The 23,291-nt window shown below is 38.6% G+C and overlaps 1 protein-coding gene across 6 annotated transcripts in view; it reads left to right on the top strand.

Moving 5' to 3' along the window:
- ATF1 (activating transcription factor 1) overlaps positions 1-23,291 on the top strand; it is a 55,083-nt gene that overhangs the window by 22,738 nt on the left and 9,054 nt on the right. For 3 of the 6 annotated variants that reach the window (XM_060111740.1, XM_060111738.1, XM_060111741.1), the window contains exons 3-4: positions 12,644-12,744; positions 22,512-22,642. In XM_060111740.1, coding sequence (XP_059967723.1) covers positions 12,644-12,744; positions 22,512-22,642 — 232 coding nt within the window. Of the gene's footprint in view, positions 1-4,073; positions 4,139-10,247; positions 10,368-12,643; positions 12,745-22,511; positions 22,643-23,291 lie in introns of all 6 variants that reach the window. The other 3 variants (XM_060111739.1, XM_060111736.1, XM_060111737.1) reach the window with 2 other exon arrangements.

Below are 23,291 nucleotides of genomic sequence, written 5' to 3'. Positions count from 1 at the left end.
ATCTTAATGCCATCTTTTTTTCCTGTGCTTTTACTTTCAAACTTTCTGTGTCCTTAGGTTATGTTTTAGGTGTATCTCTTGTTAACAGTATATAACTAGATTTTTTTTAAAAAAGAAAAAAGATCTAGTTTCCTAGACTTTTTTCCCCTCAGTTTTTAGATATTGTGAATTGTGCTTAGTGCACACACTTGTACATGTCTGTGCTGCCCATGAATTGGTCATAGGATATGCAAATGTTCAGTTATAATAGATACTGCCAACAATTTTATAAACTTACACCAATTTACAACACCACCAGAAGTATATGAGAGCACTGTTGATACATTTAAGTACCCAAAATTGGTATTGTGAGTTTCTTTAAGTTGTAACCATTCTGATGAATGTGTTGCAGTATCTCATTGTGGTTTTTGTTTTGTTGTGTTTGTTTCAGGTATAATTAACATATAACATTGTATTAATTTCAGGTGTACAATATAATGATTTAATATTTGTGTACATTGGGAAATGATCACCACAGTAAGTCCAGTTAACATTCCTCACCATACATAGTTAGAAAAACTTTTCTCCTTCTGATGAGGTCTTTTAAAAGGAACTCTGAGCAAGTTTCAAATAGGCAGTACAGTCATTGTTTTTATAAGTGGAAGTTTGTGCTTTTTGCTCACCCCCTGCCTTTGGCAGACACCAGTCTCTCTGTGAGGTTGTTGTTGTTCATACCACATATAAATGAGATCATGTGGTGTTTGTCTTTCTGTGTCTGACTTATTTCACTTAGCATAATGCCCTCAAGATCATCCATGTTGTCACAGATGGCAAGATTTTATTCTTTTTTATGGCTGAATAGTATTCCATTGTAGTCGTCTAGACTTTTAACAGAGCTCTTTGATCCATGTACAGTTGACATAATTACTCATACATATAAATTTAGACCTACCATCTTATTTTTTACTTTTTGATCCACATGTTCCATGTTTCTTTTTCTCTCCTTTCTTGTCTTCTTTTGAGTTATTTCCTCTCATTCCGTCCTGCCATCACTTGTATCAATTTGGACTGTACATAAACTCAGCTACTACTTTTAGTGATTATTCTAATTTATAGCATGCCTACTTAGTAAACTCCAAAGTTAATCAATACTTTTCCTCTCAGACATTCCAGTAACTTTAAAACATTTATTTCCCATTTATCCTCTAACTTGTCACTGTTGTTAGGATTTAATTTTATCTTTTTCTCTTTTAATCCCATAAAACATCATAATTCTTTTATGTATTCATCATTATTTGTTTTTTTCCCACATACTTATCATTTCTTTGCTCCCCACTCCTTCTTACATGTCTCAGCTTCCATTTTTTTTTTTTTTTTTTTTGCGGTACGTGGGCCTCTCACTGTTGTGGCCTCTCCCGTTGCAGAGCACAGGCTCCGGACGCGCAGGCTCAGCGGCCATGGCTCATGGGCCCAGCCGCTCCGCGGCATGCGGGATCCTCCCGGACCGGGGCATGAACCCGTGTCCCCTGCATCGGCAGGCGGACTCCCAACCAATGCGCCACCAGGGAAGCCCCTCAGCTTCCATTTGAGATTACTTTTCTTTTACTTTTAAGTACTTGCTTTAGAAAAACCTCAGCACTACAGGCATTTTGGGCTGGATAATTCTTTGTTGTGGTGGACTGTGTGCATTGTTGGATATTTAGCAGCACCCCTGGCCTCTGCCCACTAGATGTCAGTACCAACCACCCCACCCCATGGTGACAACCCAAAATGCCCCCAGGTGTTGCCAGATGTCCCTGGGGGGCAAAAATCATTCCTGGTTGGGAACCACTACTTTGGAATTTACTTTGATGTAGATCTGCTGCTCTATTTTTATTTATTGAAAATACCTATTTCATTTTCATTTTTAATAGGTATTTTCACTGGGCATAGAATGCTAAGTTATTTTTTAGCATGTTCAAAATATTCTGCTGGCTTCTGTCTTCCATCGTTGCTTTTGAGAAGTAAGCTTAAAACAGGACTGTTGCTTTTTTTTTTTTTTTTTTTTTTTTTTTTTTTGCGGTACGCGGGCCTCTCACTGTTGTGGCCTCTCCCGTTGCGGAGCACAGGCTCTGGATGCGCAGGCTCAGCGGCCATGGCGCACGGGCCCAGCCACTCCGCGGCATGTGGGATCTTCCCGGACCGGGGCACGAACCCGCGTCCCCTGCATCGGCAGGTGGACTCTCAACCACTGCGCCACCAGGGAAGTCCCAAGGTGTAGAATTCTTTTTATTTATTCCACATGGGAGTTACTAGGATTCTTGAATGTATGGATTGGTGTCTGTCATGAGTTTTATAACACTTTCAGGCATTATCTCTTCACATTTTGCCTCTATCCTACTCTTTATTCTTCTCACTCTATTCTCTGTATTTCTTAACCTCTCATAATATTTTTCCATCTGTTTGTCTCTCTGTATTGCAGTTCAGATAATTTCTTCTTACCTGTCATCCAGCTCACTAAGTTTCCCTTTGGCTTTGTTTGGTATATCTGAACAATGACTTTTTGGCGGGGGGGCTGTGTTGGGTCTTCGTTGCTGCACATGGGCTTTCTCTAGTCGCGGCGAGCGGGGGCTGCTCTTTGTTGTGGTGCACGGGCTTCTCATTGCAGTGGCTTCTCTTGTTGCGGAGCATGGGCTCTAGGCACATGGGCTTTGGTAGTTGTGGCTCACGGGCTCTAGAGTACAGGCTCAGTAGTTGGGGTGCACGGTCTTAGTTGCTCCGCGGCATGTGGGATCTTCCCGGACCAGGGCTCGAACCCGTGTCCCCTGCATTGGCAGGCGGATTCTTAACCACTGCGCCACCAGGGAAGCCCTGAAAAATGATTTTTATAATTTCAAGTATTATATCTTTATTTTTAGAAAATCTGGTACTTTTTCAAATCGACTGTAGTTTTCTATTTACTGAAGACATTTTCAAGCTTGTCTTGAAACAGTCTACCATTTCTTTAAACATAGTAAGCATATTTGCTTTATAATGTCTGGTAATGTCAATATCTAAAAATCACTTGGGTCTGATTGTGCTGTCTACTGTTTTTGCATCTTGCTCCTGGTGCCTTGTGGTTATTTTTTATTCTTTACTGTCCATTAATCTTGACAAACTGTGGGAATTTTTTGTGGCCAAGGATGAGTGTGCCTTTCTCCAGAAAGAATTTACTATTGCCAGGTGCCTGGGGAACCACCTTCAGGGTTTGAGGCTCTTTTTGTCTTTTTGTACCACCTAGGTGATGTTAATTGGGCTCTGAGTCTGCTGAAGAGCTAGTAGTTAACATCTTCTTCAGCCCTTCCCTCCTCCATACCTAGGCAACTTTCCATCTGTTACCTTACCCTGATGATGTGGCCCTTTGAAAGTCCCAGCTTAATAGGAGGTCCCCTATCTTTACCTAGAGAAAAACCTGGCCTCTTATTCCCCCCTCTCCTTTGAGAGCAGTTCAAATCTACCTTGATAGGTGATTTTGTTTACTCTTTTATTTGTTCTCACTGTACTTCAGATTTTGGCTTGGTGATTTAGAATCTATAGAGTCTTTAGAATATAAGAAGCAGAGGACAGAGAAGTGTCAAGAAATATGAAGCATCTAAAATTTTACCCTGTTTTTAAGTTTAAAATATGATATTTAGTAACGACATTGTTTTCATTATATTTATTTTTATAGTTACCATATACTTACAGCAAGTGATACTAGTTTCTATTTATCATAGTGAAATAAGGTTTTCTTTTTAAGTACATTTGAGTTTATAAAAGCAGATATATACTTTAAAGAAAAATAAGAAGTAAATAATAGTATAGGAGATACATTTTCCTGAAAGCATGCTGTTGAGTATGAATTCTTTACTTTGGTCAGTTTACCATGTATAAATCCTCTCTGTCCAAGGATCATTTGAATCTTTTGAGACCTAGGAAGTAGTGACATTTTGGGGCAAGTACAGCATAGGCTTAACTATGGGGCAAAAAAATTAAAACCACAAAATTACAGTTAAATTATCTTTACATTAAATAATAAACTAAAAGATGTACAGCTCTGGTTCATTTTATTTTTCATTTGTATTTTGAAATAACAGCTCCAGTCCATTAATAACTGTGCAGGATACCCTGGGCTTAAGGGTTTGCCATAGTTGATACTGAAGTAAGTAAAAAATCATTATTCCAAATGTCAAAACAGTCTGTTCTCCCTTTTTCCTTGAAATGAAAAGGCAAAACAAATAAACTTGTTGTGTGGGAAGCAAATTGAGAACATACCGACTGTGAGAGGTTTTAAAAGTCAGTGGTACCAGGAGGGATAAGATGTCTTGGAAAGAGCACTGGGCTCTGGAGCGACACAGGACCAGCCATTACTGTGTTCAGTATTGTACTTTTCAAAATACTTAATACAGAAAATTTCAAACATATTCAGAAGAAGAGATTATTAGGTTAAGGCATCATGGTTCCCATCACCCTGTTTCAGCACGGCTCCTTGTCCCCCCTAACCCACCACTAACTGGATTATATTGAAGCAAATTCTAGATATCATTTCAGCCTTCAATATTTCAGTATGTATCTCTAAAATATAAGAACTCCTTTAAAGAACATAACTACAATACTATTATCACACCTAAAAAAATTATTCTTTAATATTATCAAATGACCATTCAGTGTTTAAATTTTCTAAATTGTTATTTATTGTGGGTGTGTACACAATTTTTTTAACACCCCTTTTGTTTTTAACTTATTATTTAATCTTCGCTGTAACTCTGAAAAAGATATTATTAGTTCTATTTACAAAGGAGGAAACTGAGGTCCTGGGAAGTTAAGTAATTTGTTTAGCATCACAGAGCAGCAAATGATTGCCTTAAGCTAAAAATCAGCCCAAGCCTGTCTGACTCCAAAATCTGTATGCCTTTCTGGAGTTAGAAGACTTTGGATTCAAACTCTGTTAAATAGAGTTTAACAGTTTAACATGCCACTCTACTAACTCCCCACCCTCCCTCACCCAAGTGTTTATGGTCCAGGGATCCCCTAATTAGGGAGCTAAGGAGAATGATAATTTTTGCCCAGTCACTTGAATAAGAGTGAGCTCAGCTACCCTGTGGAGTGAGAGGCAATCAGGGGGCCTTAGTCCTACAGCTCCCAATTTAATCAGAGGAGCTCCAAAAAAAATCCTTTTCTACTTCTTCTAACATCTCCTAAGAGGGGTTCTGAGGTTGGTGCCATAGTGTACTAGCATGTTCTATAGCTCTAAGATCTCGAACTGCACTGTTCAGTATGGCAGCCACAAGTGGATATTTCAATTTTAATTTGAATTACTTAAACAAAATTAAAAATCAGTCTTTCAGTCATACTAGCCACATTTCAAATGCTTGATACTGACTACTATATTGGATAGTGCATATTTAGAACATTTCTATCATTGCAGAAGGCTCAGACAGCACTGAAAAGTAACAGGTGGAGGCAATCATCTGTGTTTCAACTACAGATTAAAATTGGGGGGTGGGGAACAGCAGGTCCCTCTTTTCCTTCTTTGAGAAAGATCTCAGGATTTAGATGATCACATTTGAGAGTGGCAGTGGGAAGACACCAGGCTTTGGGACCCTGAGTGATGAGCATTTTGTGAGGTTAGAACAGTGATAATAAGGGGAAGTGATGACTACTAGCTAAAACAAAATCTGGTGCTGTTTTTCCTTTTCTGCCTGCCAGATCCTCAGTCTGCACAAAATCACAAGGATTGCCAGAAACTCTGGAGGAATGATTGCTTTTATCCTTTTAGAAATGTAAATTAACCCCCTCACAAGTTCTCCTCATTATTTGAATGACTGGCTTTAGTTAGGGTCTGAAAAGTAAGGGGACCTCTGAGTGTAATGATGACTCTAGAGCTGGACTCTTCAGATTCATGAATTCTGTTTATTTTTACTCATTAATTTCTGTATCCCCATATTGGGAGACTGTCAGTGAGGAACAGAGCCAGACACCTGTTAAAGGCAGCAAGATAGATTTCATTCAGACTAGTGCAGTAGGGAAGAGAGACTCCAGCATAAATTGAGCTCAACTCTGCTGAAACAAAAGGTGGGTCCCTTTTAAAATGCTGGAGTGTGCTAAAGGAAAAGTACTGAAGATGTTAGGTGGAGAGGTTGGTCACTGTGATTCAGCCATTTGTGTCCACTTGCTAATTGGTGCTTATCAAATTTAGGCTCGCATCCTCCAACAGAGACTGGTAGACAAAGGCCCTATCCTTCTTGATGATTACATTGCAAAGGGATGACTCCCAGGTCCTTGAGAAAGACATTTCTGGGTTGTACAAGATTTGTTTATCTCAAGGGTCAGAGATTGACAACTGCAAGTTTTCCAAAGTAAGTGCTCTAAGAAAAGTGAGGTCAAAAGCCTATAGTCAGGGGCTTCCCTGGTGGCGCAGTGGTTGAGAGTCCGCCTGCTGATGCAGGGGACATGGGTTCGTGCCCCGGTCCAGGAGGATTCCACATGCCGCGGAGCGGCTGGGCCCGTGAGCCATGGCCGCTGAGCCTGCGCGTCCGGAGCCTGTGCTCCGCAGCGGGAGAGGCCACAACGGTGAGAGGCCCGCGTACCGCAAAAAAAAAAAAAAAAAAAAGCCTATAGTCAGGTTTTGGCTAGAACAAACAGTTAATTATTTTGGCAGCACTGAGCTTTCTCTAGGAGGCATTTTAAGGAGGCTGGGTCATCCTAGGGACTCAGCCTTGAACTGATAGAAGCTGTGGTAGAGTTTGGTCATGTCTCTTAGTGTGTGTGAGGGAGGTTGAATGGAGTTGTTTGTGCTGAAAGTCTGCAGTTTTCAGTACCTGGATAAAGGTCGGTTTGTTATTTGTTTTGTTTTGTTTTTTTAAATTGAAGTATAGTTGATTTACAGTGTTGTGTTAATTACTGCTGTACAGCCAAGTGATTCAGTTATACATATATATACATTCTTTCTTTTATATATTCTTTTCCATTATGGTTTGGCATAGGATATTGAATATAGCTGTCTGTGCTGTACCGTATACCTTGTTGTTTATCCATTCTATATAGAAAAGCTTATATCTGCTAACCACAACCTCCCATTCCATCCCTCCCCCAATCCCTCCCCTTGGCAGCCACCAGTCTGTTCTCTGTTTGCGATTCTGTTTCTGTTTCATAGATTCATTTGTGTCATATTTCCACATATAAGCGACATCATATGGTATTTGTCTTTCTCTTTCTGATTTACTTCACTTAGTATGATAATCCATTTGCATCCATGTTGCTGCAAATGGCATTATTTTGTTCTTTTTTATGGCTGAGTAGTATTCCATTGTCTATATGTACCACATCTCTTTACCCATTCATCTGTCAATGGACATTTAGGTTCTTTCCATGTCTTGGCTATTGTGAATAGTGCTGCTATGAACATAGGGGTGCATGTGTCTTCTTAAATTAAAGTTTTGTCTGGATATATGCCCAGGAGTGGGATTGCAGAACCATATGCTAATTCTATTTTTTAGTTTTGAGGAACCTCCATGTTCTCCACGGTGGCTGCACCAACTTACATTCCCACCAACAGTGCAGGAGGGTTCCCTTTGCTCCACACCCTCTCCAGCATTTGTTGTTTGTAGACTTTTAAATGATGGCCATTCTGACTGGTGTGAGCTGCTACCGCATTGTAGGTTTTTTTGGCCTCACCATGTGGCATGTGGGATCTTAGTTCCCCAACCAGGGATCAAACCCATGTCCCCTGCAGTGGAAGCACAGAGTCCTAACCACTGGGCAGCCAGGGAATTCCCCTTCATTGTAATTTTGATTTGCATGTCTCTAATACTTACTGATGTTGAGCATCTTTTCATGTGCCTATTGGCCATCTGTGTTTCTTCTTTGGAGAAATGTGTATTTAGGTCTTCTGCCCATTTTCGATTAGGTTGTTTGTTTTTTTGTTGTTCAGTTGTATGAGCTGTTTGTATATTTTGGAAAGTAAACCTTTGTCAGTCACATCATTTGCAAATATTTTCTCCCATTCCATAGGTTGTCTTTTCGTTTTGTTTATGGTTTCCTTTGTTGTGCAAAAGCTTGTAAGTTTGATTAGGTCCCATTTGTTTATTTTTGTTTTTATTTTTATTGCCTTGGGAGACTGACCTAAGAAAACATTGGTACAGTTTATATCAGAGAATGTTTTGCCTATGTTCTCATGGAGTTTTACCGTGTCATGTGTTATGTTTAAGTCTTTAAGCCATTTTGAGTTTATTTTTGTGTATGGTGAGAGGGTGTGTTCTAACTTCATTGATTTATATGTGGCTGTCCAGCCTTCCTAGCACTACTTGCTGAAGAGACTGTCTTTCCCATTGTATATTCTTGCCTCCTTTGTCAAAGATTTTTCTTTTTAATACTTATTTATTTATTTGGCTGTGCTAGGTCTTTTTTTTTTTTTTTAATAAATTTATTTATTTATTTATGGCTGCGTTGGGTCTTCGTTGCTGCGTGCAGGCTTCCTCTAGTTGCAGCAAGCAGGGGCTACTCTTCGTTGAGGTGCATGGGCTTCTCATTGTGGTGGCTTCTCTTGTTGCAGAGCACAGGCTGTAGGCACATGGGCTTCAGTAGTTGTGGCGCATGGGCTTAGTTGCTCCACGGCATGTGGGATCTTCCCGGACCAGGGCTCAAACCCATGTCCCCTGCATTGGCAGAACGATTCTTAACCACTGCACCACCAGGGAAGTCCTGCACCAGGTCTTAGTTGCGGGGGATCTTTGTTGCCCCATGCAGGATCTTTACTTGCCGTATGTGGTATCTAGTTCCCTGACCAGGGATCGAACCCGGGCCTCCTGCATTGGTAGCCTGGAGTCTTAACTACTGGACCACCAGGGAAGTCCCTTTTGTCAAAGATTAATTGACCATAGGGTGTGTGGGTTTATTTCCGGGCTCTCTATTCTGTTCCATTGATCCATATGGCTGACTTTGTGCCAATACCACACTCCTGATTACTATAGCTTTGTAGTATTGTCTGAAGCCTGGGAGGGTTATGCCTCCTTCTTTGTTCTTTTTCTTCAGGATTGCTTTGGCAATTCTGGGTCTTTTATGGTTCCATATGAATTTAGGATTATTTGTTCTAGTTCTGTGAAAAATGTCATGGGTAATTTGATAGGGGTCGCATTAAATTAGACTGCTTTCGGTCGTATGGCCATTTTAACAAATTAATTCTTCCAATCCAAGAGCATGGGATATCTTTCCATTTCTTTGAATCATCTTCAGTTTCCTTTATTAATGTTTTATAGTTCTCAGAGTATAAGTCTTTCACCTCCTTGGTCAGGTTTATTCCTAAGTATTTTATTTTGGGGAGGTGTGATTTTAAAAGGTACTGGTTTTTACATTTCCTTTCTGATATTTGGATAAAGTTTTATATACATATTTCCTGACCTGGGCATTTGGGAGATAATGAGACTGGAATTTAATCCAGTCTTGGGAAAGGGTAAAGAATCTTCAATGAAACGGAATAAGGCATTGTTTTGGGGGCCTGATGCAAACACAGAAGAGTCAAAAAGGTGATTTTCAGGACTTGAGAAGCAGCCTTGGATTTTATTTTGTGATTTAAGCCCAAGATGGATGATATGAACCAGGATAGTCTAGAGGAAGGTGAGAGATCTGAAAATATCTGGGAAAGCTTCTTGGAATAGGTAGAACCTGAGCTGAGTCTTGAAGGATGACAGGTGGGCTTTTCTTGGTTTAGCATTTTATTGTGGTATTTCTTCCATGAAACCCCACCTACTTTCACAGAAACAAAATATTTCAAGTAAATAATTGAATCATGAAATTATAATTTATTTTTCTTTGAAGATACTGCCCAAAGTTGGTATTTCTCTCACTTTTTGATTCTTGATTTCTTAATTGGTTTTTAACCAAATAGCTTCAGAATGACATGTTCTGAAGAGCCACCATGTTTTTACACAGTCAGTTCCTCTGCCCCAAATACCTTCCAACCCTATCCCCCAAGCACACCTTCAGGGAATGGTATACCTTTCAAGACCTAGCTGAAGTAGCACCCTTTCTTTACTCCCACAGTACAGTGCTGTCTACTTTTCTGCTTATATTATAGCTCTTACTGTTTGTTTAGTTTGTACTCTCAACCCCCTAATGCAGTCTCCTGCCCACAGGAGATACCTAATATGTGATTAATAGATGTGGTTAAATATAATAAGCTCTGAAATGTATTTTCCAGTATTAAGAACTCAGCTTTCTTACGTGCACAGGTATAATTATATTATGTTAATTGAATTTTTATTTGTTCTTAGATGTCATTAAGAGGATCTGCGCCAGTGACAATTGTACCTCTTCCTGGAGAGCAAGTACAGGTTCAGGGGGTCATCCAGACAGCTCAGTCTTCTGTAATTCACCCACCACACGTGCAAACGGTACAGAAATTCAAAGACTTAGTGGTTGAGAGAGGGGACTTTTGAACCCTGAGTCTCTGGACACACTGAAGTTGCTATAGTTATAATATTGTAAAACAAGATAATAAAGTTGTCTTAGAAATTAGATTTTAGAACAAACGAGGCAAATCGAAAAGTTTTAGAACTTCCAGTTTCATGTATATAGTACCTGGTAAAAATGTAAGGCAATTTTGGGAAGAAGTTATTGCTTAGAATTTAAGGAAATGAAAGATTTTCTGAAGGGAAAGCACCTTTTTATCCTAGTGGTGTCCTTCACGAAAAAGAGAATTCTGCAGAAAGAGTGATGATGTGAGCGTTTTAGCAAACTAAGAAAGTACCTCCCTTATGCTTTATGGTCATCAAATAGAAGAAGTTCTCTCATAGTAAAGTTCTTATTTATATCTGTCTACCTTCCTATTTACACCTGCCAACAGTAGGAAGGAAAAGGCCATCTTGGGTTCCTTTTCTTCTTACTCTTTCTCCCCATCTTCTCTTCTGGCTCCTGTGAGTCTCAGCACGCCTTTGGTGGTCTCTCATGTTTAGAAGCGGCTCTTCTGGAAGAAAAGCCGTAACTCATTTTCCTCCTTGACTGTGTACAGTGTCTGGCAGCGCTGGCAGCTCTTTTGTTTTTGTCCTTGTTTTGGGTTTTTTTCCCTATATGAAAGGTGACTGCTACATGGATTTTTGAGTTTTTATATGAAGAGTTTACTCTTAATAGTGCTGTCATTAAAGAGAAATACTTGATCTCAGTTATAAGGACTCTCTTAGTTTCAGAAATTATTTTCTTACTTGAGTTCAGTGGGAGGCTTTGGAGTAAATTTAGGGACAGACAGGGAAAACAGCTAATATTTAGATTAGAAATGGCATATCTGTGGTGCATGAGGAAATATAGAAGTGACAGATCTTCCTTAATTATTACCTTATTATTTGTTACTGTGATTATTTCTTAATTATTACAGATTGTGATCCGTTCTTTCTTTCCTATCTAAAGACAAAGATTTAAGATACAAAAAAGTAGAAGTACACTAGAACTTGTTTTTGAAGGAGACTACAGAATGCAAAACAAGCTTCTCTGGAAATTTAAGATCTAAGTCTAAATAGTTGAGGGGAAGGCCTTCTGTAGAGAGTAAGTAATGTAGAGAATTTATGTCCGTTCTAGAAGCCTGTTTTGTTTATTTTTTTTAATGAAGATGAAGTCAGGTGTCACAATGCAACTTCAGAAAAATGCTGAGAAATTTAATACATTTTAAAAATTGAAAATAACTTGTTTCCTCAATTGTAAGATATTATAACTTAAAACTTGCATATGGTTATTGTATTAACTAGTTTTAATAGGTTTATTATTAATAAGAGTTAACATTTACTGTGTGCTTGCGCTGTGCCGTGCACTAAGTGCTTTTACATGTATTAACTCATTCAACTGTGAAGTGAGATACAGCTAATTATTACAGATATTTAAGTTGCATGTGTTTGTACCTGCCCCTGCCAGTGACCTCCACTTTGCCAAATTTAATTCTTGTTCTCAGTCCTTGTTTTACTTCACCTGCTAGCAGAATTTGACATGGTTGATTATTCTTTTCTCCTCAATACGCTGTCTTCGCTAGTTTTCCAAGGACACCTTGCTCATTTAGTTACTCCTCATGGTGGCTTGTTCTTGGTCTCATTTGCTGGTTCCTCCCGTTCTTTCCAACCTCTTACTGCTAGAGTGTCCCTGGGTTTTGTCCTATATTTATCCCCTTATTGAGCTCACTGAGTCTTGTGGCTTTAAGGACTATCTAAAGAGCTGTGACTTCCAATATATGTCTCGCCCAGACCCCCTTCCCTGGCTCACAGGCTATTCAGCAGTCTCCTCAATTTCATTATCTAATAATTAGATATTGGTTGGATATCTGATAACATTTCAAAGTTAGCATGTCCGAAATCCAAATCAGATAGCATTAATTATTTTAAAAAAAACTCTGAATAATGTGCATCGGTATAGAGACTGATCTTTACAACTCTAGTGAAGTAGTATTGCTTTATTTGGGGGATAGATTTTCTTCTTAGTTCTGAGCCTGCTGTGTTGTGTGTTCCTTTAGTTTGGGCTCCTGAAATAAACTTTCTCTTTTCCTTTTATTTCTTTCTTTTAGACCTTAGATTTAATGACAAAGGAATTTGGGTGGCAGAAGACAGATCATTTTTTTCTGAAAGTAAAAATTAAATTTAATTCTTTTTCTACCTGCTTTGCTCATCATAGTAAAACCAGTTCTGTTTTTCAGGTATCATCTTTATCAGAAAGTGAAGAGTCTCAGGACTCATCTGACAGCATAGGCTCCTCACAGAAAACCCACGGGATCCTAGCACGGCGCCCATCTTACAGGTGAGTACTCGTGTCAAACCCTGCATGTGTTATATTACCATATGAGTTGGAATGGTGCTGGCAAAGCAAATTATATCAAGAAGGAGCATGTGTTTGTATAGGAAGGGAAGTGTTAAGAGAGACAGGGCAAGATTTTGAAGGGCCCAAGTTGCTGTGCTGAAGAGGAATTTAGACTCATATTCTGGCAAAGTATTAGATATCCATATCTATATCTGTCTAACTATCCATATCTAACTTTAATAGTAATATGAAGGACTGTAGATTTTAAGAATTAAACTACTTTGTGTTTCCTTTCTTAGCTTCCTAGCTCTGAGCCTTTGTCTTTCCCTTGTGTGTGTGTCCCTTTGCTGAAACACATTCTTCTACATTCTGCACATACTTTAGGCCTCATTTCCTCCTGGAAACCTTCTCTGTTTACTTTTTCTTCAGCCTCCCAAGACCAGGTTAGGTCTTTATTCTGTGGCATCCTTTTACTAACCCCTATTATAGTACTTATCTCATGCTACTGGAATTCCAGTTTATTTACGGGCATGGCCAGTGCATTATTATTTTTTGTCATCTCAGGGCCTAGCAGAATGACCAGATGAGAGTAGATGCTTAATAATGACTTGTTGAATGAACAGAAAGCTGAAGTAGTACAACTAACTGACAGAAAGCTTTTGAAATAATCTGGGTGATTTCATATAGGTAGTGTGGTATCTTTGGCATGGCTGGATCTGAGACACTTCTGTGGTAGAACTGACCAAACCTGATGACTAGATGGTAGGAGGAAAGGGAGACAGAAAAGGATGAAATGCTTTTTTGAAACACATAGACAAATGCAGTTAAGGTTTTCGATGTTATGAGAGAACTTTTTATAGGGTGTATTCATTCCTGCCTGACGGAAGAAGTAAGAAAGACTTCATAAAAGATGAAATTTAGTTCATCATCAACCTGATAAATTCTGAGACCTAGGAGCAGGGAGGGGTTTTGTAAGGCAGGAAGAGAGCTTCTTAGGCTGAGGGAACAGTGTAATGAAAGGTAGATTGTATGATATGAAAGAGGTTGGCCTGTTCTGGGAATTGGCACTTTTAAGGTACAAGGAGGAAGGGGTGGTTTAGCAAGGAAAGGTAAACAGGAGCCACATTACTTAGAACCTCGTTACCATGTTAAGGAATTGGGACTCTACTGAATGAACAGTTAATGAACACAAAAAATTTTGTCTGTGAATTTTTGGGGGGTGAAAGATAAGCCTACTAAAAGGAGTTCAATTTGAAGCTATAAAAAAATAATCCAGGGACTCACCTGGCTGTCCAGTGGTTAAAACTCTGTGCTTCCACTGCAGGGAGCGTGGGTTCCATCCCTGGTCAGGGAACTAAGATCCCACATACCACGCGGTGTGGCCAAAAAAAAAGTAATCCATTATGAAAGGAATTTCTCAGCCTTAGAAAGCAAGGTTCCAACCACGTAAGTTAATCTAAATCTACATCTAGATATATCTTATGAAGCAAAATTGGAGGACACCAAAGATAAAAATAAGATCTTAAAAGCTTCCACAGAGAAAAGACAAATTACCTAGAAAGGAGTGACCATTAGGCTGACAACAGATTTTTGAATGGTAATATTAGAAGACAATGGACTAAAATCTTTAAACGCCAAGAGAAAGTAACAGTTGTCCTGGAATTATATACCCACCTGAACGATCACTCATAAATAATGGTGAAGTTAAAATCATTTCAAACTGATTTAAGAAATTACTAAAGGGTACATGTCAGGAAGAAGAAAATGAAACCAAACAAAAGGAACGTGAATATAAGAAAGAATGGTGAACCAAGACATTCATTTAAGTTACCATTGACTTTTTAGAATAACACTAATAATGATTAATTTGGGTAGTTTAAAAACAAATGGGAAGAAATATATCAGGCAGAAATATATAAGACAGGAATGGTCTACTGGAGTCTTACATCGATTACCTTTAGACTTACCTTAGACTGTTAGAGGTAACTGGCAAAAGAATACAGATAGGGCCTCCCTGGTGGCGCAGTGGTTGAGAGTCCGCCTGCCGATGCAGGAGACATGGGTTCGTGCCCTGGTCCGGGAGGATCCCACGTGCCGCGGAGCGGCTGGGCCCGTGAGCCATGGCCGCTGGGCCTGCGCGTCCAGAGCCTGTGCTCCGCAACGGGAGAGGCCACAACAGTGAGAGGCCCGCGTACCGAAAAAAAAAAAAAAAAAAAGAATACAGATAAGTTTAATTTCCAAATAGTGGGGCTCTTTCGGCACAAAACAGTTATTTAGCTCCTAGATAAAATACTTGTTAATGAATTGTGCATTAATAGGAAATAACAGAAATGTCTTATCAGCCTACCCTAATAAACATAAAACCGTATACATACAAATACATGAGCTGAAACTAGAATGGGAAGCAGAAGCAAGCATGAAGACCAAGGTACACCCATTACTTTAGGTCTACTGCAGGAAGGGACTATGAACCTGAGATTTTTGTATTAAGCTGAGATCCCTACAGCAGGCTAGAGCACCTGAAACAAAGTTTCCCCAAGTTAAGCTTTCCAAATTACCAAAGATAAGATCAACCAAATATGAATTTACAGTCAGAAATCATCAAACATACAAAGAAATAAACCATTATAAGTGAGAATCAGCAGAAACAATATATAATGAACTCAATAAATGCAGAAAAAGTATTTGATAAAATTCAGCACCCACTCAAATTTTTAGCAAATAAGGAATAAAAATGGACTTTCCTAGCATATACAGACTTTGAGAACTGAACTATACATAGGACAGATCATAGCTCAAGTTCCAAAAATGGTACACACATGGACCAAATCTGAATAGCACTGCATAGTCTTTGAAAACTAAACTGATGTTGGAACCACGACCCACAGAAGGCTGGTCAGAACTTGCAGCTTGGACACAACCAGGGTGATAGCCTGCGAAAACAAGAATATCAAGAATCCTCCATAGGATTTAAACAGGAGTCTAATATAATATTGAAAATATCCAACATTACATGGCATACAAAGAACCTGGAAGAATCTTAACTTGTAAGGGAAAAGACTATAAGCAAATGCCATCCCCTAGATGACCCAGATGTTGGAATTATATGACAAAAACTTTAAAGGAGCTATTACTGAAATGTTCTAACTAACAAGTAAGGGTGAATTCTCTTGAAATGAATGGAAAGATAGGAACTCTTAGCAAAATACAGAAGATATAAAGAGAACAAAATAGAAATTTAAGAGCTGAATACACTAACAGAAATAAAACCTCACTGGACACATTTAATAGGACAAAGATAAAGAGTTAGTCAACTTCAAAGATAGTTCAATGGAGATTATCCAATCTGAAGAATAGAGATTGGAAAAATTAACTAGCTCTCAGGGACTTGTGAGACAATACCCAAAGCTCTAAAACTGTGTCATTTGAGTTACAGAACAGAAAAATGTTGCAGAAAAAATACTTGTAGAAATAATAGCTGAAATGTTCCCAAATTCGGTGAAACCTACAAATTGAAAAAGCTTAGCAAATCTTAAACAAGGGCCTCCCTGGTGGCGCAGTGGTTAAGAGTCCGCCTGCCGATGCAGGGGATACGGGTTCGTGCCCCGGTCTGGGAGGATCCCATATGCCGCGGAGCGGCTGGGCCCGTGAGCCATGGCCGCTGAGCCTGCGCGTCCGGAGCCTGTGCGTCCGGAGCCTGTGCTCCGCAACGGGGGAGGCCACAACAGTGAGAGGCCCACATACCGCAAAAAGAAAAAAAAAAAAAAAAAAATCTTAAACAAGATAAAACGCAAAGAAATCCCTGCCCAGACATATATCATAATCAAACCGCTGAAAAATAAAGACATAAATATTGTGAGCAGCCAGAGAAAAATGACACTACTTACAAGGGCATGATGTGAATGATTATAGGTTTCTCATCAAAAACTGTGCAAGCTAGAAGAAATGAAATAGCATTTTTAAAGTGCTAAAGAAAACTGTTAATCCAGAATTCTCTGTCTAGTGAAAATAACCCTCAGAAATGGAGGTGAACTAAGTATTCTCAGATAAAGGAAAACTAAGAGAAATCATTGACAGCAGACTTGCTCTAAAATAACTGCTAAGAAAGTTCTTAAGACCAAAAGAAACTTGGAAGGTTAGGAATGAATAAAGGCAACGGCAAGATCTGGGCAAATATAATGGACTACTCTCCTATTAAATTCTTTAAAATATGTTTGATGGTTGAAAAAAATGACACTGTCTGATGGGGTTTTCAGTGTAGGCAGTTTTAATATCTAAGACAACGACAACATAAATGGGGGAGGATAAAGAGATTTAACATGGTGGTAAAGTTTCTAAGGTTCACTTGAAGGGATAAAATAGTGACTACAAGTAGACTAGGCATCTATACTGTAACACCTAGAACAACTACTAAAGAAACTGTACAAAGAGATTTAGTCAAATACACAATAGATAGAGTTCTGAAAAATCTTAACCCAAAAGAATGCAGAATTTTTTTAAAAGATAGCAAATAATACAATGGTAGATCAACCAATATCAGTAGTTATATTAAGACGGCATGACTTAAACTCACTAAAAGACAGAGATTATAAATAGACACAAAACTCCTCAAGAAAATATTAGTAAACCAAGTACAGCAACATATAGATGGTATTATACACCATAATTGAGTAAGATTTATCCCAGAGTGCAAAATTGGTTTAACATCTGAAAATCAATTAATGTAATACATCGTATTTATAGAATAAAAACAAAAAACTTATAGTCATCTGAACAGACACACAAAAAAGCATTTGATGAAATCCAGTACCCTTTAATGATAAAAATTCTCATCAAACAGATAGATGGGAGTTGCCTCAACCTGATAAAGTACATCTACAAGAGCCCAGAGCTAACATCATATTTAATGGTGGAAGACTGAATGTTTTCCCCCTAACATCAGGCACAAGACAAGGCTGTGGATGTCTGCTCTCACTATTTCTACTTAACATTTTACTCAGGAAATCAGGCAAGAAAATGAAATGAAAGGCATATTGGAAAGGAAGAAATAAAAGTTTACAGATGACAATGATCTCATATATAGAAAATCACAAAGGATCCACTAAAATAGAACTAATAAATAAGTTCAGCAGGGTTGTGGGATACAAAATCAATTGGTTTTCTAAACACTAGCAATAAAAAATCCAAAAATAAAATTAAGAAAACAGTTCTACTTAAAATAACATAAAATGTATAAAATACATTAATACTTGAAATTAAATTTATAAATTCAAATTATATAAAACAGAAGTATAATACTTGTGTATTGAAAACTACAAAACCTGTTGAGAGACATTTTTTAAAAATCTAAACAAAAAGACATCACATGTTCATCAGTTGGAAGACTAAATATTAAGACAAATAACCCAGTTAAACAATGAAGAAAAGATTTGAATAAACATTTCTACAAAGAAGATATACAAATGGTCAATAAGTATGTGAAAAACTGATCAACATCATTTGTCATTAGGTAAATGCAAATCAAAATAATGAGATATGACTTCAAACCTAGTAGGATGCCTAAAAAACAAAAACAAACAAAAAACCCATAACATATGTTGATAAGGGGGGCAGTGGCTGTGGAAACAATCTGGCAGTTCTTCAAAATACTGAACACACATACCTTATAAGCCATTACTACTATTGCTATATATATAAGCAAGAGAAATAAAAACATAATCAAAAGAAAATTGGCTATATTAATATCATACAAAATAAGACTTAAGGGCTTCCCTGGTGGCGCAGTGGTTGAGAGTCCGCCTGCCGATGCAGGGGACACGGTTTCGTGCCCCAGTCCGGGAAGATCCCACATGCCGTGGAGCAGCTAGGCCTGTGAGCCATGGCTGCTGGGCCTGCACATCCGGAGCCTGTGCTCCGCAATGGGAGAGGCCACAACAGTGAGAGGCCCGCGTACCGCAAAAAAAAAAAAAAAAAAAAGAAAAACAAAACAAAGTAAGACTTCAGAGCAAAGAAAACTGTCAGAGATAAAGAGGGAGTCAGTTCACCAAGAAGACATAACAATCCTAAATATGTACACATCTAACAACAGAGCTTCATAATACATGTATCAAAAACTTACAGAACTGAAAAGCAAAATAAATCCACAGTTATAGCTGAAAATTTGAGTACACCTACCTCAGTATCCGACAGAACTTGTAGCCAGAAATTCAGCAAGATTATAGAACAACTGAACAATATAATCAACCAGTCGGATCTAATTGACATTTTTAGAACACTTTGCCCACGTGCACAAAGAACATTCACCAAGAAACACCACATCCTGGATCATAACAAACCTTAACAAATTTAGAAGAATTGAAATTATGCAAAGTTCTCTTATTTTTGAATTAGACTAGAAGCCAGTAAAAGGAATATAACAGGAAAATCTCCAAACATACAGAAATTAACACACTTAGAAATAATCCATGGACCAAACAGAAAATCTTAAAGGAAATTAGAAAGCACTGTGAACTTAATGAAAATATCAAAATCTGGAGCTGTAACCAGTGGGAAATAATTAGAGGAAAATTTACCTTATTAAATAAAAACTTACAAAAGAAGGAAAGTCTCAAATCAAGTTTCCACTTATAAGAAACTAGGGGAAAAACAAAATAAGGTCAAAGCAAGCAGGAGAAATGAAATAATAGAGATTAAGCGCAGAAATCAGGGAATTCCCTGGTGGTCCAGTGGTTAGGACTCCCGGGTTTGATCCCTGGTCGGGGAACTAAGATCCTGCAAGATGCATGGCACAGCCAGGGGGGAAAAATAGAGCAGAAGTCAATGAACTTGAAAAGAGAAAACTAATAGAGATAATATAACTGAAAGGTGGTTCTTTGGGGAAAAAGAATTAGTAAAATTGATAATCCAGTAGCAAGATGGGGGGAATGGTGAATATAAAGGGGAGAGTGGTCAGAGATGAGGTTGGAGAGGTCACAGGGACAAGTTATGGCCTTGTAGACTGTGTCATTTATTCTGATAGGGAGCCACTGCAGATGAGTGACTTGATCTGACTGACATTTTAAAAAGATGACTGGTTGATGATTGGCGTGGAGAATGGACTGTAGTAAGGGAAGGGTAGACTGAAGGAGGACCTGTTAGAGGCTACTACTGTTCAGTCGGTGGCATGGACTGGGGTGCGGCAGTGGAGGTGATGAGGGTGGGTAAGATTCTGGATATATTTTCAAGATAGAGACAATGGGATTTGTTTATGAATTGGATAAAAGGTTGTGAGAAAGAGAGCATGACTCCAAAATTTTTGAAAAACAGAGTCGATATTTACTGACGTGGGTAAGACTGCAATTGGTGGAAGGATATCTGACATTAGATTTGGATGTATTAAGTTTGAGGTGCCTATTGAGTGGAAGTATTCAATACACAATTGGATATAGGAGTTTCGAGTTAAGGAGAGAAGTTGAGGAAATATCATTTAAGGGGTCATCAGTCTACACAAGGTGTTCAAGCCTATGGGACAGATGAGCTCATTAGAAGGAATATAGATAAAGATAAGTCCAAAAGACTAAGGTTCTCCACGAATGAGGCAGGAGGATGAGGAAGAACGCAAAACAGTGGTAAATAATATCTCAAAATATAGTAAAAATAAAGTAATATAGATGGGAATGGTAAGCAACAATTTAGATAATGGTACTCTTTGAGGGGGGAGAAGAGCAGGGAAAGGAATTGGTTGTGACATTTTGGTGTATCTGTAAGTTAATTCCTATTAAAAATGAGATATCTACAGCAAACATGGCAAAATAGCATCTAATGATTCTTGGTACATGGTACATAGGTGTTTTGTTTTCTGTACTTCTCTTTATGCTCAAAGTGTTTCATAACTTAAAATTGAAAAAGAAATGGCCACAGCATTCCACAGTCTCATGCGAGGCTGGCTGCTTAAGACCATGCAGGCAGCTTGTTAAATGGATTCTGGAGCTCTGTCCACTCAATCATTAGGGGTACCAGTTGGGAATCTGAATTCAGTAAACCTCTCCAGCTGATTCTGGTACATAAGCAGGTTTAGGAACCACTGTGACAATTCTACAGATGGCTAACACAGAGTCCTATAGGACTGCCACCTCTCTTGCTCTCTGTGTGGGACTTCTGTTAGTACAGTCTACACTTGCAACTCTTGGTGGGAAGACTGTCCAGAGTAAAGAGACCAAGCTGGAGGAGGATCTTCAGTGTGTGGTAAGAGAACAGCTGAAGGATCTAAAATTATTTGGCCTCCAATAAAGAAGACCTGTAGCAGTTGTCAAATATTGCAAAGTAGGACATGGATATATTGGGTTGGCCAAAAAGTTCATTCCGGTTTTCCTGCGAGATGTTATGGAAAAACCCGAATGAACTTTTTGGCCAACCCAATTAGGGTAAAGCTTAACTTTCTCTAGCTTCATTGGGTGGAATTAGCTTTGAGTCTAAATAAGGATGAGCTCTAACCATCCAAAAATTGAACAGTTTGCTTTTTGGAAGTTGTAGATGAATTATTCCTGGAAGTAGAGGCTGTTAGCAATGTTAGAGAATTCCTCCACGGGCTGGAGGGTTAGCACAGATAACATGAAAGATCCCTTTTAATGCTGAGGGGTTTTTTTTTCCTTTGTGATTCTTTTTTATTATTGTTTCCACACAAGTAGTTCAGGTTTTCTGATTTTTCTACAATAAACACAGAATTCTTGAGTAAACATTTCTTTTTCCTTTTCTTTTTTTCCCAAGGAACAAATAATGCTCCCTCCATCCCCAGCTGTGTTTTGGAAGACCTTTCTTTTCAGCAAGGCATCTTTTTCCATCCCCCTTTTTCCATCCCCTTATTCTTGCCATGAGTCCCCCTTTTTTTTTAACCAAGTCTGAGGGATGCCTGTGGAATCAAATGTACTTCTTGTTAAAATAAGCAATTTTATTTATCACTGATAAGTCTGCATTTTTATAGTAGAATTTTTTTTGTACTTTCCATCAAAGTTAGGAAAATGGGCTTTCCTCCCCCCACCCCGAGTTATACATACATATATACCTTCTTTTTCATATTCTTTTCCATTATGGTCTATCACGGGATATTGAATATAGTTCCCTGTGCTATACAGTAAGGACCTTGTTGTTTATCCATTCCATATATACCAGTTTGCATGTGCTAACCCCAAACTCCCAATCCATCCCTCTCCCACCTCACTCCCCCTTGACAACCACCAGTCTTTATAGTAGTATTTATTTTATTTTATTTTTAATGTTTTGGCCACGCCACGTGGCATGCAGGATCTTAGTTCCCCAACCAAGGATCGAACTGTGCCCTCTGTAGTGGAAGTGCGGATTCTTCCACTGGAACCACTGGACTGCCAGGGAAGTCCAAAATTTAATCTTTTTAATAAAGGTCACTGACACTATTTAGAAAATGAATAGTACTTTGTTAATTAATGAAATACCTCACAATGGAGCCATCTCTCCTGTAGGGGAAGGAGACATTTTATACCTTTACAAGGGCCTTGTATATTGAAAGGCACTCTGTATGGGTCTTTGCTCAGTGTCTCTTTTCAGGTCGTCATAAACTAAAATATAACCAGCCTGTTAATAAAGTCTAGTTTGTGCTAAAACACAGTATGTGCTAAACAAAGGATTCCTTGACACAAGAGTTTAGGTGTCTACCAGATTACTGTATTTTTAACCTGAGATTAAAAAGGTTTAGTAATTTCTTTGTAAAGCTGTCCTCATCACCAACAGTAATAATAGAGTTCTATTTTTCACAGAAAAATTTTGAAAGACCTATCTTCTGAAGATACACGGGGCAGAAAAGGAGACGGAGAAAATCCTGGAGTTTCTGCTGTCACTTCTATGTCTGTTCCAACTCCCATCTATCAGACTAGCACCGGACAGTACAGTACGTATAGGAATAAATTTCCCACCCGATAGACACACAAAAACTAACCTTTCTGTTTGAAGAAGTGATGTGTAAACTGTCACACTTTAATAGTGATGATTATTAAAGGATAACATTTTGAGCCAGAAATAATGCAAAGTTCTTTTTCAGTATTATCTCATTTATTCCTTACAACAACTTTGTGAGGTGGGCAGTTATCAATTTATGAGGGAACCGAGGCTTAGAGAGTCAGATAATATCCCTGAAGTCATAAAGCTTGTAAGTGATACACGGCTTGTAAATGATATACTTACTTTAGGGTGTAAGTCTGTGAGTTTTGACAAATGCATGGAGCTGTCTAAGCACCACCACAATCAAGACACTCCATCACCCCAGGAAATTCACTTGTGCTGTGTCCGTTTGTAAATAATCTCTCCCTCCTCTCCTAACCCCTGTTCTTCAAGTTTTATTGGTGTCCCATCTGACCACCTGTCACCATCTCCAGTCATCCTCTCCACCACCTCAGTCTACACTCTCATCTGAATTACTGCAGTATCCGATTGGTCATCTTGCTTCCATTCTTGCTCTAATACTTTTCCATATCTCAGCCAAAGCAATTTATTTAAAATGTCAATTAGATCACACCATTCTTGCTCAGAATCTTCCAGTG

Source organism: Mesoplodon densirostris, chromosome 11 (genome assembly GCF_025265405.1).
Source record: "Mesoplodon densirostris isolate mMesDen1 chromosome 11, mMesDen1 primary haplotype, whole genome shotgun sequence".
Taxonomy (NCBI): Eukaryota; Metazoa; Chordata; class Mammalia; order Artiodactyla; family Ziphiidae; genus Mesoplodon; species Mesoplodon densirostris.
This window is presented reverse-complemented; position numbering and strand designations above follow the sequence as displayed.